The following is a 12,363-nucleotide window of genomic DNA, read 5'->3' as shown; positions in this document are numbered from 1 at the left end:
AAGGGCTATCATGTCATCTTACGGTTTATTCCCCCCCACAGACATCAAAGCAGTAGCATTTTAAAGCTGATGGGGTACAAATGATCAACGTGTAACCTCCATCAGGAAGTCGTGTCACCTTGAATATTTCTGACCAGGGGATTTAGCACAAAGACAGAAACTCTTCTAGCTCGTAACAGCTGCAGTCTATAACCAACATTTAAACACGACCAGAAGAGTCCTCTGACACCGAGGTCAGTTGGCCACTACACCCTCAGGCATCAGAGCAGGTCACGCTCCCGCTGCCTATCAGGCACAGTCCCTGGACCATGGCAGGTCCTCACCAGGGGAAGAAGTTGTTGGGAGAGGATAGCTGGCACGGGCCAAAAACCTTGCCAAGGATCGTTCGGATAATTTGCCAGTACAGATAATCATGTTTGGGTACCTCGGAATAAATACTCCCTGGCAGTGTTTAGTTTACTGCTACAGTAAAAGCCAATGTATATTCTTGTTTGTCTGTGGATCAAAACCAGGAAAAAAACCCCAAACACCTTCCAAGCACCAGCAGAGAATGCTGGTCAGGTCCTCAGCTGTTCGCTGTGTACTATGCTCACACAAATAACGTTGTTAACTTCCTTTGTCCTTTCATGCCAATTTCTCCGCCTGATTACTAACCTGATTTCAAACCTCTCCATTTAATTATCACCTCCGCTGCCCATGACATGCATGCACAATTGAAATTAGCACTGTTATTTTTTTTTTTAAATTATCTAGAAAGGTATGAGGTATGAAGAAGACATCCCCTTGATCAAAACAGATGCAATCTTCAGGCTTTGACAGAAAGGGATCAAGTAAGCAAGAATCAGTATTGCCTTTAGAGGTGCAGAGCCATATGATATGCGACTTGGCTTTTTTCCAAAACAGGAGTCACAAATGCAATACCCCTACTCTAAAGCACAAAGCTAATATTAATATAAAGTGAGTCAGAAAATCTCTTGCAAGGCCACAAGAAAACAGCATTTGAATTTCTGAAAAGAGGGTAAAAACCTTTGAGAGAGACTTTGATTGATTTCCCAAAATAAAGCAAGCTTTATTGAAAGGTGATGGGGCGAGAGATTGCGAAACAGTCTGGCTTTCCTGTAACTTTAAAATACAAACTCTGCACCATGGACACACACAACAGGAATATTTTGGGAAGCTGAATCCAAGCAGTAGCACCTGTAAACATGGAGACTGAACTACAGTACCATTGTGCAGATGTGTGCAATTAAGGATTCTGGTGACAGACCGCAGCTGTAGATTTGAAGGGAATGAACAGATCTTCAAACAGCTGCTTAACTTCCAGCTAACCACTATGTGTTATGTGACATGTTATCAGATGCCATTCTGATGAAAATCTAGATTCCGACAGCTCACTGTTCTTCAGTTGAGCAACCAAACAACACCCCTCCAAACCCCAAAAGGTTTCTCAAAGTCTTAGCTTGTCTGGAAAGCAACTGATAAAGCTCTGACTGCATACAGAAAAGAACTATCACAGGATAAACACATAAGTAACAACTGCAAGACAACAGAATCATTAATAAGGAAAACAGAAGAAGCTTCTATAACCTGTCTCATTCCTGTGAAGCTCAGTAGGTAAGGAAGAGTCTAAAGCTAATGTCAACAATCACTCCATCAACTTTACACATTGTCCATTAGTCAAAGCAGATCTAAACAAATAAGCAAGCAAATAAGCAAGCATACAGAGTCTCATGGGGGGCACACTATGAAAAAGGACCCCACAGATGTTTCCCTGACCGACTTTCCTTGGCTATTAGTGAGAGGTAGAAGGAGGGACAAAGCTTCGCTCAGTGGAGGCTGAGAAGACTGCAATCTCATGGGAAGAGAGACACAACAGCTTTATCCTTTGCCTTCCTTGAAGCCCTATGTAGACAGGGCCAAGGTATGGTGTTCAGCATCTTGCAGGTTTATCTTTTTGCCCTTTTCTCTGCTTCCAGAACGTATTGAGAGAAGTGCTTTCCATGGCAAAACCTACAAATAGTCTTCAAATTCAACAGCACTGAGTCTATTAAATAGTGAGGACAAATTTTCTTCGTGAATTATTGGTAGCTTTAGATAACTTCTGCCAAATTAAAATCAATACACCCTGAAAAAACTCCTGCTGTCTTGCCACCTCAGTTATTTTTGCATACAGGAACAGCATCGGTTTGGTTATGGTACTTATGGCAGTAATTGCTGGATTCAGTACTGCGTAGTCTCACTGTTGCCTCTCAGTGCACAACATCAGAGTCTCTTATACTACTTTCAGTTTCGAAAAGCTCATACAGAAAACAAAAACTTTAAGTCAAGCTTTTTGCTCTTCATGACTCTTCTGTATTTCACCATCACACAATAAAAACTGACATAAAACACAGTTCTGTAGATCTTCATCTTGGTGAAAGCTTGATGTAATAACCTTTCCAAAACCAACAAAGAACCTGAAAAAAGATGGTGGCTACTGCCCTAATATCACCCACAGTTTGTAAACATCTTCCAGAGCAGTTTCTAACAGATACTTGACAGATGCCGTCTGCTTGGAAGTCTGCTCTAGGCTGGTCACTGCCCAGAGTGGGAGGACACTTGACAGCTAGGGCCTGAAACACAGCTCCCATCCCCATCCCTCCAAAAAAAGAAAATTTTGCCATACACTGCATTATATTCAAAGACTGGCTTTCACCGAATGATCAAACGCCACCAAGGCAATAGCTTTAAATTATTACAGAAAGCTCTAAACACAGTAGCTTTCCTCATTCAGGATGAATGACAGTTACTGCCGCTGCTTTCTAGAAGAGGGAAAGGAACAACGGTGATAAGGTGCAGCCTTGTCAAATTTTACATGGAAACAAGAAAATGTGAAGCAAAGTCAGCATGGGTGTAACGGGGAGCTACAGAAATAGTAGATAAGCATGAATGACAGCGCAGACAGGAGGCAGCAGGACCACAGCTCTTCACATGTGCTTTAGGCAGAGCTGGAACCACCTTAGTAATCAGAGATGTGGTCTGGATGTCACAAAACGCCAATCAGTGGGACCTCCTGCTAGAAAAGGACATGGGACACAAGCAAAACTGCTGTCACCTGATCAACTATACGGCTCCTCGCTGGAGAGTGTATTTTCAAATTCTGCTCATTATCTGTGCACACTTGGCGTGACTGAGGCAACTCCAAATGCACTAAAATGTAGCATTGCAAAAGTCTGTTACGTAAACTCAGATGAAGCCACTTTAAGTGGGCAGTTTCAAAAGCCAACCTAGAGTCTTATCTTCAAAGATGGAAAAAGCCTCTGATCTGAGGATGAAAGAGTTTTGCTTTTGTTTGTCCAAGCACTGCAGGTAATTATATTAACGTGAATCAAATGTTAGACCTGCTGACACTTGGATCCTGTCGTGTTATAGAGTACATCAAAAGAGCAAAAGATGGGACATAATGCGTAGCTCTAGAATTTAAGTAGTTATCTCAGAAAGTTAATAATTAACTATTGTGGTAAACCTTGGGTGAGGTCATTATGGGAAACTGGGTAAATAAGATAGGGAGAGAGATTATTCTGGAAAGGTCAAAGGAATTAAAGGCAAAACCAAACAGTGCAAAAAATGTTTGAGCATAAAATTAAACTAATTCTACGTTCTGAGAATAGCTATATTCGTCAGTGTTTAAATCATCATTCCTGTAAATTAACTCCAAATTTCCAGAAGCCCAAAGGCTTGAGGCAGCCTCTTTCAGCCCCATGAACAGAACCGGAAATAACAACTTATTCTAGAAAAGTTCATTGATCCCATTATCAACTCATGGGTCTCTCACCAAGCACCTCAATCAGGTAGGGCAAATCTCAGTGACAACACAAGTGGCATGAAGCTGGCTGGATGCAATTAGAGACCAAAAAGAGATACATTTAGTATATTAAGATTAGTACATTAAAATGCCCCCCCCCCCCCCCCCAAAAAAAAAAAGTTTAGAAGACAAAACGGTCATTTTCACCTACCAGGCTGTTGAAATATCTTTCAATAGTGTTTAATCAGCAAATCCTGGGTAGACAATACCTGTTTTCCTGCTACAATCTGATTAAATGACAGGGAAGAAAATGACAGAAAAACAAAGACCCTAATGAGAGAGTGACTGAATACTATTCAAATCAAGTCTTCCTTTTCATCCATTGAATCAGTTAATTTAGACACCAGAAGTGAACCTGGTAGGCTTCATCTGAATGTTAGCAACACAGCAAGAACAGCAACCCATCATCCAGGAGAAGCACTGGTGTCACAAGTTCATAGCAAGAGACTGCTCTTAACATGCAGATATCACAGTCTTTACTTGCTCCATATTCTACCTTCAAGGCAGTGAGAGTGTAAATGACCTACTGAGGTATGCATTAAGAAAAAATGCCACATTCACTATATAGTATTTTTCATATCCTAATAGTGACAACAAAAACCCAAAATGTTTTCCACAGCTGCTACTTGGACACTCGACTCTCATTTAGGTATCAGACCTTCTGTTTCACTAGGAATTGGGTTGTCAACACACTACAGGCATCAGAGCCAAACCCGACCTGTTTAATAATGAACCCAAACACATTATACAAATGGGGTCACCTCTCTTATGCAGAGCAGAGCCTCTTGCATCCTGTGAGAAAGAGCCCCAAAGGAGAAGAAGCTATTGCTTGACTATTTTCTGAGATTTCTCACACAGACATGACAACAGCACTCAAGGTCAACCTTATCTAGCCTTGTAAAGATACCACAGGTATCAACAATCATTTTATGACCTGCATTTAGATATATCCAAACATTAAAAGCAGTTGTAGTATGTTTTGATCTCAATCACATTACCAATGCATGTTATGACAATACCCCTCCAAAGTATGACGATAACTGTCTTGACCTCATATTTTCAGAGTTCATGGAAGTGGTCCTGACCTATTAATAATTCCTGTGAACTGACTTGATAAGTAGAATCTGTCAAGTATTCTTCCAAATGGGTTGCAATCAACCAAAACCTGTGACTTTAAAAGTGACAGAATAAAGTTGAGATGACAACGTAATTTCCCTCATACTGAAACAGACTTAGTGTCCCCAGAAAAACTAACGCACTTTTTAAAAAAATGGTAAAACCAGTAAGTAAAGTGACAAGCTTTCATCACATCAGTATCTCTCTCCAGTTTACATTCAACTCTTAAGGCACAGATGATAGTTGAATCAATACTCAGAAGGCTAGAGTATGTAAAATCAGCTGTGGACACATGAGAAGACAGAACAAGTCTCAGCCTAAATATATGCTTTGCTGATTGACAGCTGGAAAAAAAGAATGAGACCCTAAAACCTTCAAATAATAATACTAATAATTAAAAAAAATGCAAAAGCAAATCCCAGGCATGCCTGCCTTCACTCAAACTCAAGAAAGATTAAATACCAAAGACATCTAATCCTGGTGTCAAATCACAGCAGTATGGCAAGCATTCAGAAGGATGAATTTGGCCATGATCTAACTGGAGTAAAATGCTCCTACATACATATACATCTCTTTCTGACGTATCAGAAAGCAGCAAGAACAGCAGCACTCTCTGCAGTGATGCTAAAAATCTCTGGTTACTTCTCGCATTTTGAGGAGGTAGCAAAACCTCTGTTAGTATCGCGTGGGATAAGGACCTCTGCAACAAGAGGGAGGAAAGGGACTATAGTACGGGCTGAATACACCTCCCATCTTTTATTCACTCTGCAGCATACAGCAAAGAAGCAGCAGCTTTTTGCCAAGAAAGCTGGACACAGGAAACAGGTCTATAAACAAGTTCTGTCCATGGCACTGCACAACAGGATTAGAAACAGTTTAAGCATATGTCTCTGAGTCAGCACATACAAACTGAACTTTATCTCTCCCTAAGTACTTAGGAAAAAAAAAACCCAACCCAAAACTTTCTCATGTGATTCCTAGCTAGGCTGCTGTCTAAACGAGGTTTGGGAGAAAGATCACAAAATTTATGCCTGCATCTTCTCTGCAGGTGTAATAGGCATCCAGCAGCCAAGTCACTTGGGAGGCATCTTTTTGGTAATTGGAGCAATCTGTGCTTTCTCCTTGACTTTCCCTGGTGACAAGGATTCTTGGACTTCTTCCTGCAGCTGATTCAAAAGAGAGGTTAGTCCCACATTACGCAGAAGTGTTTAATAGCTATCCTTAGCTAACAGAACTAAAAGGTATGAGCTTCCTCCCACAAAGGACCAATGTTTTTGAATCCACTCTCCACACAATGAATTAGAAAGGGTCAAAAATCTTAAGATCGTTTCTGGGCTTTCTTTAAGAGACTTGGCACTGGTTACAAGTGCTCAAATAACTCATCAGGAGCTCGCTATCCATGACTCCCTTTCATGATTTTTTCAAATCATCAAAACATAGACAAAATCCAATAAAACTAAGTAAAATATGTTCCAGCAACCCTGATCTAAGCTAAGCTTCTTTATTAATGGTAACTGGCCTCAACACACAGGCCAGCTTCCTAAGAGTTTTCTCCCCAATTATTTGTACTTCAAACTGAGAAGAATAATCTTTTTCAAAATCCAAACCAAAACCTGAACTCTGCAATTAACTGTAAGACTTTCAGTAATTCTGGCAATCTTTCCTAGTCCATACAGACCCACAGATACAACCAGCTGAGAGGAAGGTATAGTTCTAAATCCACACCTAGTTCAAGGGTGACTTTTTTGGAGATAATGGAAAAATTACGTGACTTCTTCAGGACCCCAAGAAATTAATGACCTGACATCTCATTCTACTTCTCAGATAAAACTCTGGAGATCAAGGAGTGTATCGACTGTTGACTTTACAAATGGTCTGACAACCAGGTTACAAGTGGGCTACTCAGTAGTTATCTCGATCTTTCCTGGCCTACGGGGAAAGAAAAAACCTGTAAGATTAAGAGAATGTCCCTGCAAGAGGGGAATCTAACACAACAGATATTCTCTCTTCTTTTAAAATATAACCAGCTGGGGTCATATAGCTCATTTAACTCTGTGATCACTCGCCTATCAAGGCAGGATAAGCTAACCCAACACAGGTATCCAAGAAGTCTATTCTACCTGCCCTGAGCCACGGAATTAACATGAGGAATATAAAAAAGCTCCTGAAAACTGTTCTCTAGAAAGTTCCCAACACTAATGCAAGAAAGTATGTACACATCTACAGCAGAAATCTACACAGAAAATGCCTGCAATAAAACTTAATAAAATGCAAAAGCTAAGTTTTATCTTGTCTGTATTTGTGTAGAGTTTACAGTAGGAACACATCAGCTGAGAAAACAGAAATATGTAGCACAAACCAGGGGTAGTGGTGACAAGAGCGAGGCAGTTGTGACCAAGACTCAGTATACTCCTCTACTCAAAAGACCTCAGCTTCTGCAATACACACTTTTCACTTCTCCACAGGAAAGCAAAAAGTCAGTCAGCAGAAACATTGAACTGGTTGCTGGTCAGTTTTTAATTAATACTTTCATTAAAAAAAGTCGTTGTGGAAGGGGCCATAATGCATTTGACAGAATCCCTGAATAAAAAGGAGAAGCTGCTACTGATAAGATAATACTGATGATTCGTGGCCCCTAGACACCCAGCTATCGTTATTCAGCTCAGGCGGTGAGGACGCACAGGGCCCGGTGTGGAAGCTTCGTCTTTCCAGATCCCAGGCTGCCACGTGCAGTCCCAGCTCTCTTACCTTCACTGACGGGAACAGGGAATGGAGTCACGAGACAAAAACCACATAGAAAGTTGCGTTACAGGTGTCCCCAGCACGGGATGTTACACCAGAAGGGATCCCGGGATGGTCTGCAGCTGGGGCCACGTGGAATTGCCCTGGCAACGCTGCAAGATGGATGCCCGTTTTCATAACCCTCCTTCTGCAATCCTACTCCGTCGTTCTCACATAACATTCCTCGCATCCTCGAAGTGACAGACATTTGCCAAGGACCTGAAACGCAACAGTTCCCCTTCTAGCTCTCGCACACCCTCGCGAGTCACGCCGTCAAAGATGCGCGGCAGCAGCTCTAACGAGCCAGGAGAGCCCTCACGTTCGGGGGGCGGCGGCGAAAAAAGAGCACGTTCCTCCCTTGAGGTGATCCCCTGCGAGGTGAAGGCGGTAGGGAAAGGTAGCGGCAGCCAAGTCGCAGAGGAGGTGATAAAATGTCAGACTCCTGGCAGTACAAAATGGCAGCTGAACCCTGGCGAAGTGCCAAGCTGTTCACTCAGTGAATTGAGGAGTACACGGGGCCATAATTACGATTAGCATAATAAGAGAGTGGTACAACAGCTACCTAGTTACTCTGAAGGGTCACGGAGAAATCATAACAAAGCAAAGTTTTAAGGAGAGACACAAAAGAAAACAATGACGTAGCTGCTTGGTGGGTTTTACCCGGAGGTTCTTCCATGCGTGAAGTGCGGCCCGGGAGAAAGTACAAAGACTGTTTAAGAGATCAGGCTCTGAATCAAGAGCGGCCGGCTGTGGCTGCAGGACTCGAACGGCTCCACAACATATAAAAGATCATATGAAAAGTGTGACACTGAAGACAAAGGACCTTACGGGAAAAATAGGCTGTTTGTGTAAATTTGAATAAAACCTGGGCTCAATAGAGTCACTCAGGATCTCTTCCTTTCTTACCAGAAAAGACTGTTTTCTCTTTTCCTCAAATGAAGCAGAAAAGAGGACATAAAAATATAAGAAAATTTAAAAAACAAAATCTGAACATTCTGATATTTGCATTTTTTTCATTTGGAATGTCATATAAACAATATTTACAGATCCATTGCTTCATGCAATTAGCCAGCTGTCTGGGTGAAATTAATCAGTTTTAATAAAAGTATTAAACATTGAGTTTCAGACTTAAACCTATATGGATATGAAAATTCCTAGATTCACTGTACTTTGTACATCTGGAGGAATTTATAGACAGAGCTTATGTTTAAAATCAAAAGTTCTCTTTGCGAATAGAAAGATCGGAGATTTCACAGAGATCTGAATTCCACAAAAGACACTGAGAATCTTTTTCTATTGAAAAAATACCCTTATTTAGTAGGCACAGTCTGGTTCTCCATGAACAGAAATTTTACTGTTTACACACTGTCACCTCCCTTTTTCTCTATGCTGCTTCTGTTTCACCTATTAACCTTTTCCATTACCACAGACATCAAGAACCCTGTGTATACGAAAAATGCTTCTCCCAAGGCAAAGTCAACTCCTTCCCATACAAGACAACCATATGCTGTATCCCAAGTGTCATCCATCAAAACAACCTAAGTTACGAGGTAATACTGCCACTAAGATTCTCCATCTCATTTGCTATGGTACGATATCAGACAGAACATCAACTGAAGATGTGCCTCTTGGATTTTAGAGGCTAACGCAGTTGGACTGGTAAAAATCCTACCCTTCTATCTTCCCCTTGCTTTCAAACATCATTTTTTCCCTGTCTAAAATCCACAAAGTCATGGATTTCTTCTATCTTTGAAAAAACCAAAACACAACCCTTGGTATCTGTCTGTTTAACTGATTCTTTCTAAGCACCTCTCTACACCGACAGGAATGAAACCCACCTTCAGAATGTAATAAACTTATGGCTTCCAACTGCAGGCGTCCCCGTAAGGGAGATCATATTCTTCTTCTCAGACACCAAAATATTTCTACTGTCATAAATCCTTCCTGACAGCAGTATCTGACAAACACGATTTTAAATTACGCTTTTTCTAGCTTAATCACAGCTTTGCTATGTACACCAACAGACTTTGACACGCACTGGTGCAAGCTAAGCTCAGTGACATATACCTAAGACACACATGTTAATTCTCATTTGCAGTGCTCACTGTAAACCATCACAACACCTACTTGAAATAATTTATCCTGTTAAAGTTCACCAATCAGTAACATATTTCAGAACACAAATTCAGGGAAGCACACGCTGTTTCTCCCTATTAGGACAGTTGCTTATTAAGATGATGAAAAGTTTAATAAACCCTGTATTTTAGATCATTTTAGAACATCCATTGATTCCCAGGAATAGGTGTGTATCTAATGCAACACATTTATGAAGAAAAATGAGAATCAGCATCTCTCTTGCCTAGGAATTTTGCATAAATGACTACATACGCAGCAGTGACAGGAAAAAAGATACGCTACTGTTAAATAGTATTAGGACTGAAGAAGCAAGAGAACATACTCTATTTGCCTTTCAAATGCAGATTCTAAAATGCTGACTTGTAGTGATTCTTAGTTCTGGATTTTGCTACTGTTCACAGTTAAACGCATTACAATCACAGAACACATGTCAGCAAGTAGCAGCAAGCAAGATCTTTGCTTTTTAAAAAATTGTACTTTGACAGTAATGAAAAAAAATTCACAACTGACTGTTTTATATTAAATATCTAACTGTTTCTAATGAAAGGACAAACCAAGGAGTTTTTGTAATCTCCAGCTCACCCATCCTGTAACTCAGAAAAAGAAATAACGCAAACTAATCAGATGTCAGACCGAAACGTTCAAACTAGTAATCCTGTCTTGCTCATTGAAACAAAAGATAAGTCACTTACAGAACTGGATGGACAATCAGCTCTGGACTGTATGATTTGATTACTGTTGCTGCATCTTTGGTACAAAACACATGCGATAAATCTGCACCCTAAAAAAGAAAATTTGCAAACAGAATTATCAAATTTATACTTAATAATAACTTTATCATTCCAAAGTTTACTCAGTGAATAATTCACCTGCATTCTTACTTCTCAGTAGTTAAAGCAAACTTTATTATTTTTTCTATTTTGGCTTAGGCTACCACTCACTGTTTTGGAGAAAATTTTTTTGTATCTAACTTCCAATATAATTTTTTTCTGTTTCTCACCAACAGGATGACTGAAAACACAGATCTTGAACATTTACTCACTTGAGAAATGTTTCTCATTTGCAGATGAGCAAAGAATGAAAAGTCACATATACAATAAGAAGAACAGCAAAAGAACATAGCTGAACAAGAGACAAACTACATTAGGGAGGAAAAACAATAGTGTAATATACTGACAAAATACAGCTACGGCAATCGTTGAGTACATTTCCAGCCCTACCATTTTTACTCAATGGGCCAAATCTGTATCAGATAAAGGCTGGCACAATTTCAACAACACACCTTAAGTTAAATAAACATTAAAGCTGGTGAGTTTAGCCTCCAGCTTCTGTTATCAATTAAAAAAAATCAGACATCTGCATAAAATTATGTAAGCAGTGACCAGAAAGCCTGATCTGTCTTGCATATTGAAATTTCCCAAGGTTAAGAAAATGTCTCCTCTGCTTTACCACTACACATTTAACATTTCAAGCTACTAAGCAATGCGGAGATTTGAGCCTATGACTCTTCATGTGCAGATGGAATGATCTGAGACCAAGTGACTTCAGTAGGGGACCCCCTAGTACGCTACCGTATTTGCACTTAGTGAACAGAAAGCTGAGTGGCCTTATTATCTTATATAAGATCATTAAATAGTATCATTTCAGTTTTTAAATCCTTGAGGGACTGCATCCTGGGGGGGGAAGTGGTGGTGGTGTGTGGAAATACCTGGATCAGTTACCTACTGATTGAAACAAATCTTCAAAAAGAACATACACCATGAACTGAAAGTACCGACACACTATATAGAGTACTGAAAAGTGTATGTATTATGTAAGCATGATTTGTTTACATTTGAATAATCACAACTGTATTTATGTAGTCTGCAGTAAATATATTTTTAGCCAGTTCATATGTCACTAAAATAAGGAAGTTCACACTTCCAGGAAAAAAAAGCTTAGAAAATACTTCTGCTAAAAATTATAAAGTAAATAAAATGTGCTATTAGAAGTTACATTAAACTCAATGAACAATCTTTACACTTACAGCACGTAAGAATTTTACTAGCCTAAAGCTGTAAGTTTTGAAAGGAAGTTACTTCATTCAACACACTTATCAGGCCCAGAAAAAAATTTCTGAAGAACAGACTGCAGCACTGAAAACGTAACTTTAAACTTTAATCTAGATTTACTTTATTGTTCACTTTTGGAGAAAATATTTCATCAAGTTTTGAAATTTCCTATCCAAGCCTCTGATAAAACAGTTCTCCCTCTAAATTTTCAATTTTTTGACGTTATGTCTAACTTCACCTTATACAGAGAAAATATTTACAGAAAACATAGCAAATGACACATATTTACAAAGTATTTTTACAAATCCAGGACTAAGTATTTTCTTAGTTAAACAGAAGACCTTTTAGAACTCAAATTTCATGTGCAGCACAGAATGAGTGCTTTTAAAAAATGGCGCTTGGCCAACATAAATGATGAAAAGTTCATTTTGGACT

General features: G+C 39.7%; 1 protein-coding gene across 5 annotated transcripts in view; it reads right to left on the bottom strand.

Moving 5' to 3' along the window:
* The window catches only part of NAXD (NAD(P)HX dehydratase), a 53,181-nt gene that overhangs the window by 32,032 nt on the left and 8,786 nt on the right, over positions 1 to 12,363 (bottom strand). For all 5 annotated transcript variants that reach the window (XR_012654410.1, XM_075057499.1, XM_075057501.1 and 2 more), the window contains one exon: positions 10,570 to 10,658. Coding sequence is in view for 4 of the 5 variants with exons in the window: in XM_075057499.1 (XP_074913600.1) it covers positions 10,570 to 10,658 (89 nt within the window). In the remaining variant the exon portion in view is untranslated. The remainder of the gene's footprint in view (positions 1 to 10,569; positions 10,659 to 12,363) is intronic.

This window comes from Buteo buteo, chromosome 25, assembly GCF_964188355.1.
Source record: "Buteo buteo chromosome 25, bButBut1.hap1.1, whole genome shotgun sequence".
Taxonomy (NCBI): domain Eukaryota; kingdom Metazoa; phylum Chordata; class Aves; order Accipitriformes; family Accipitridae; genus Buteo; species Buteo buteo.
Note: the sequence above shows the minus strand (reverse complement) of the source record. Positions and strands in the feature narration are given on the sequence as shown.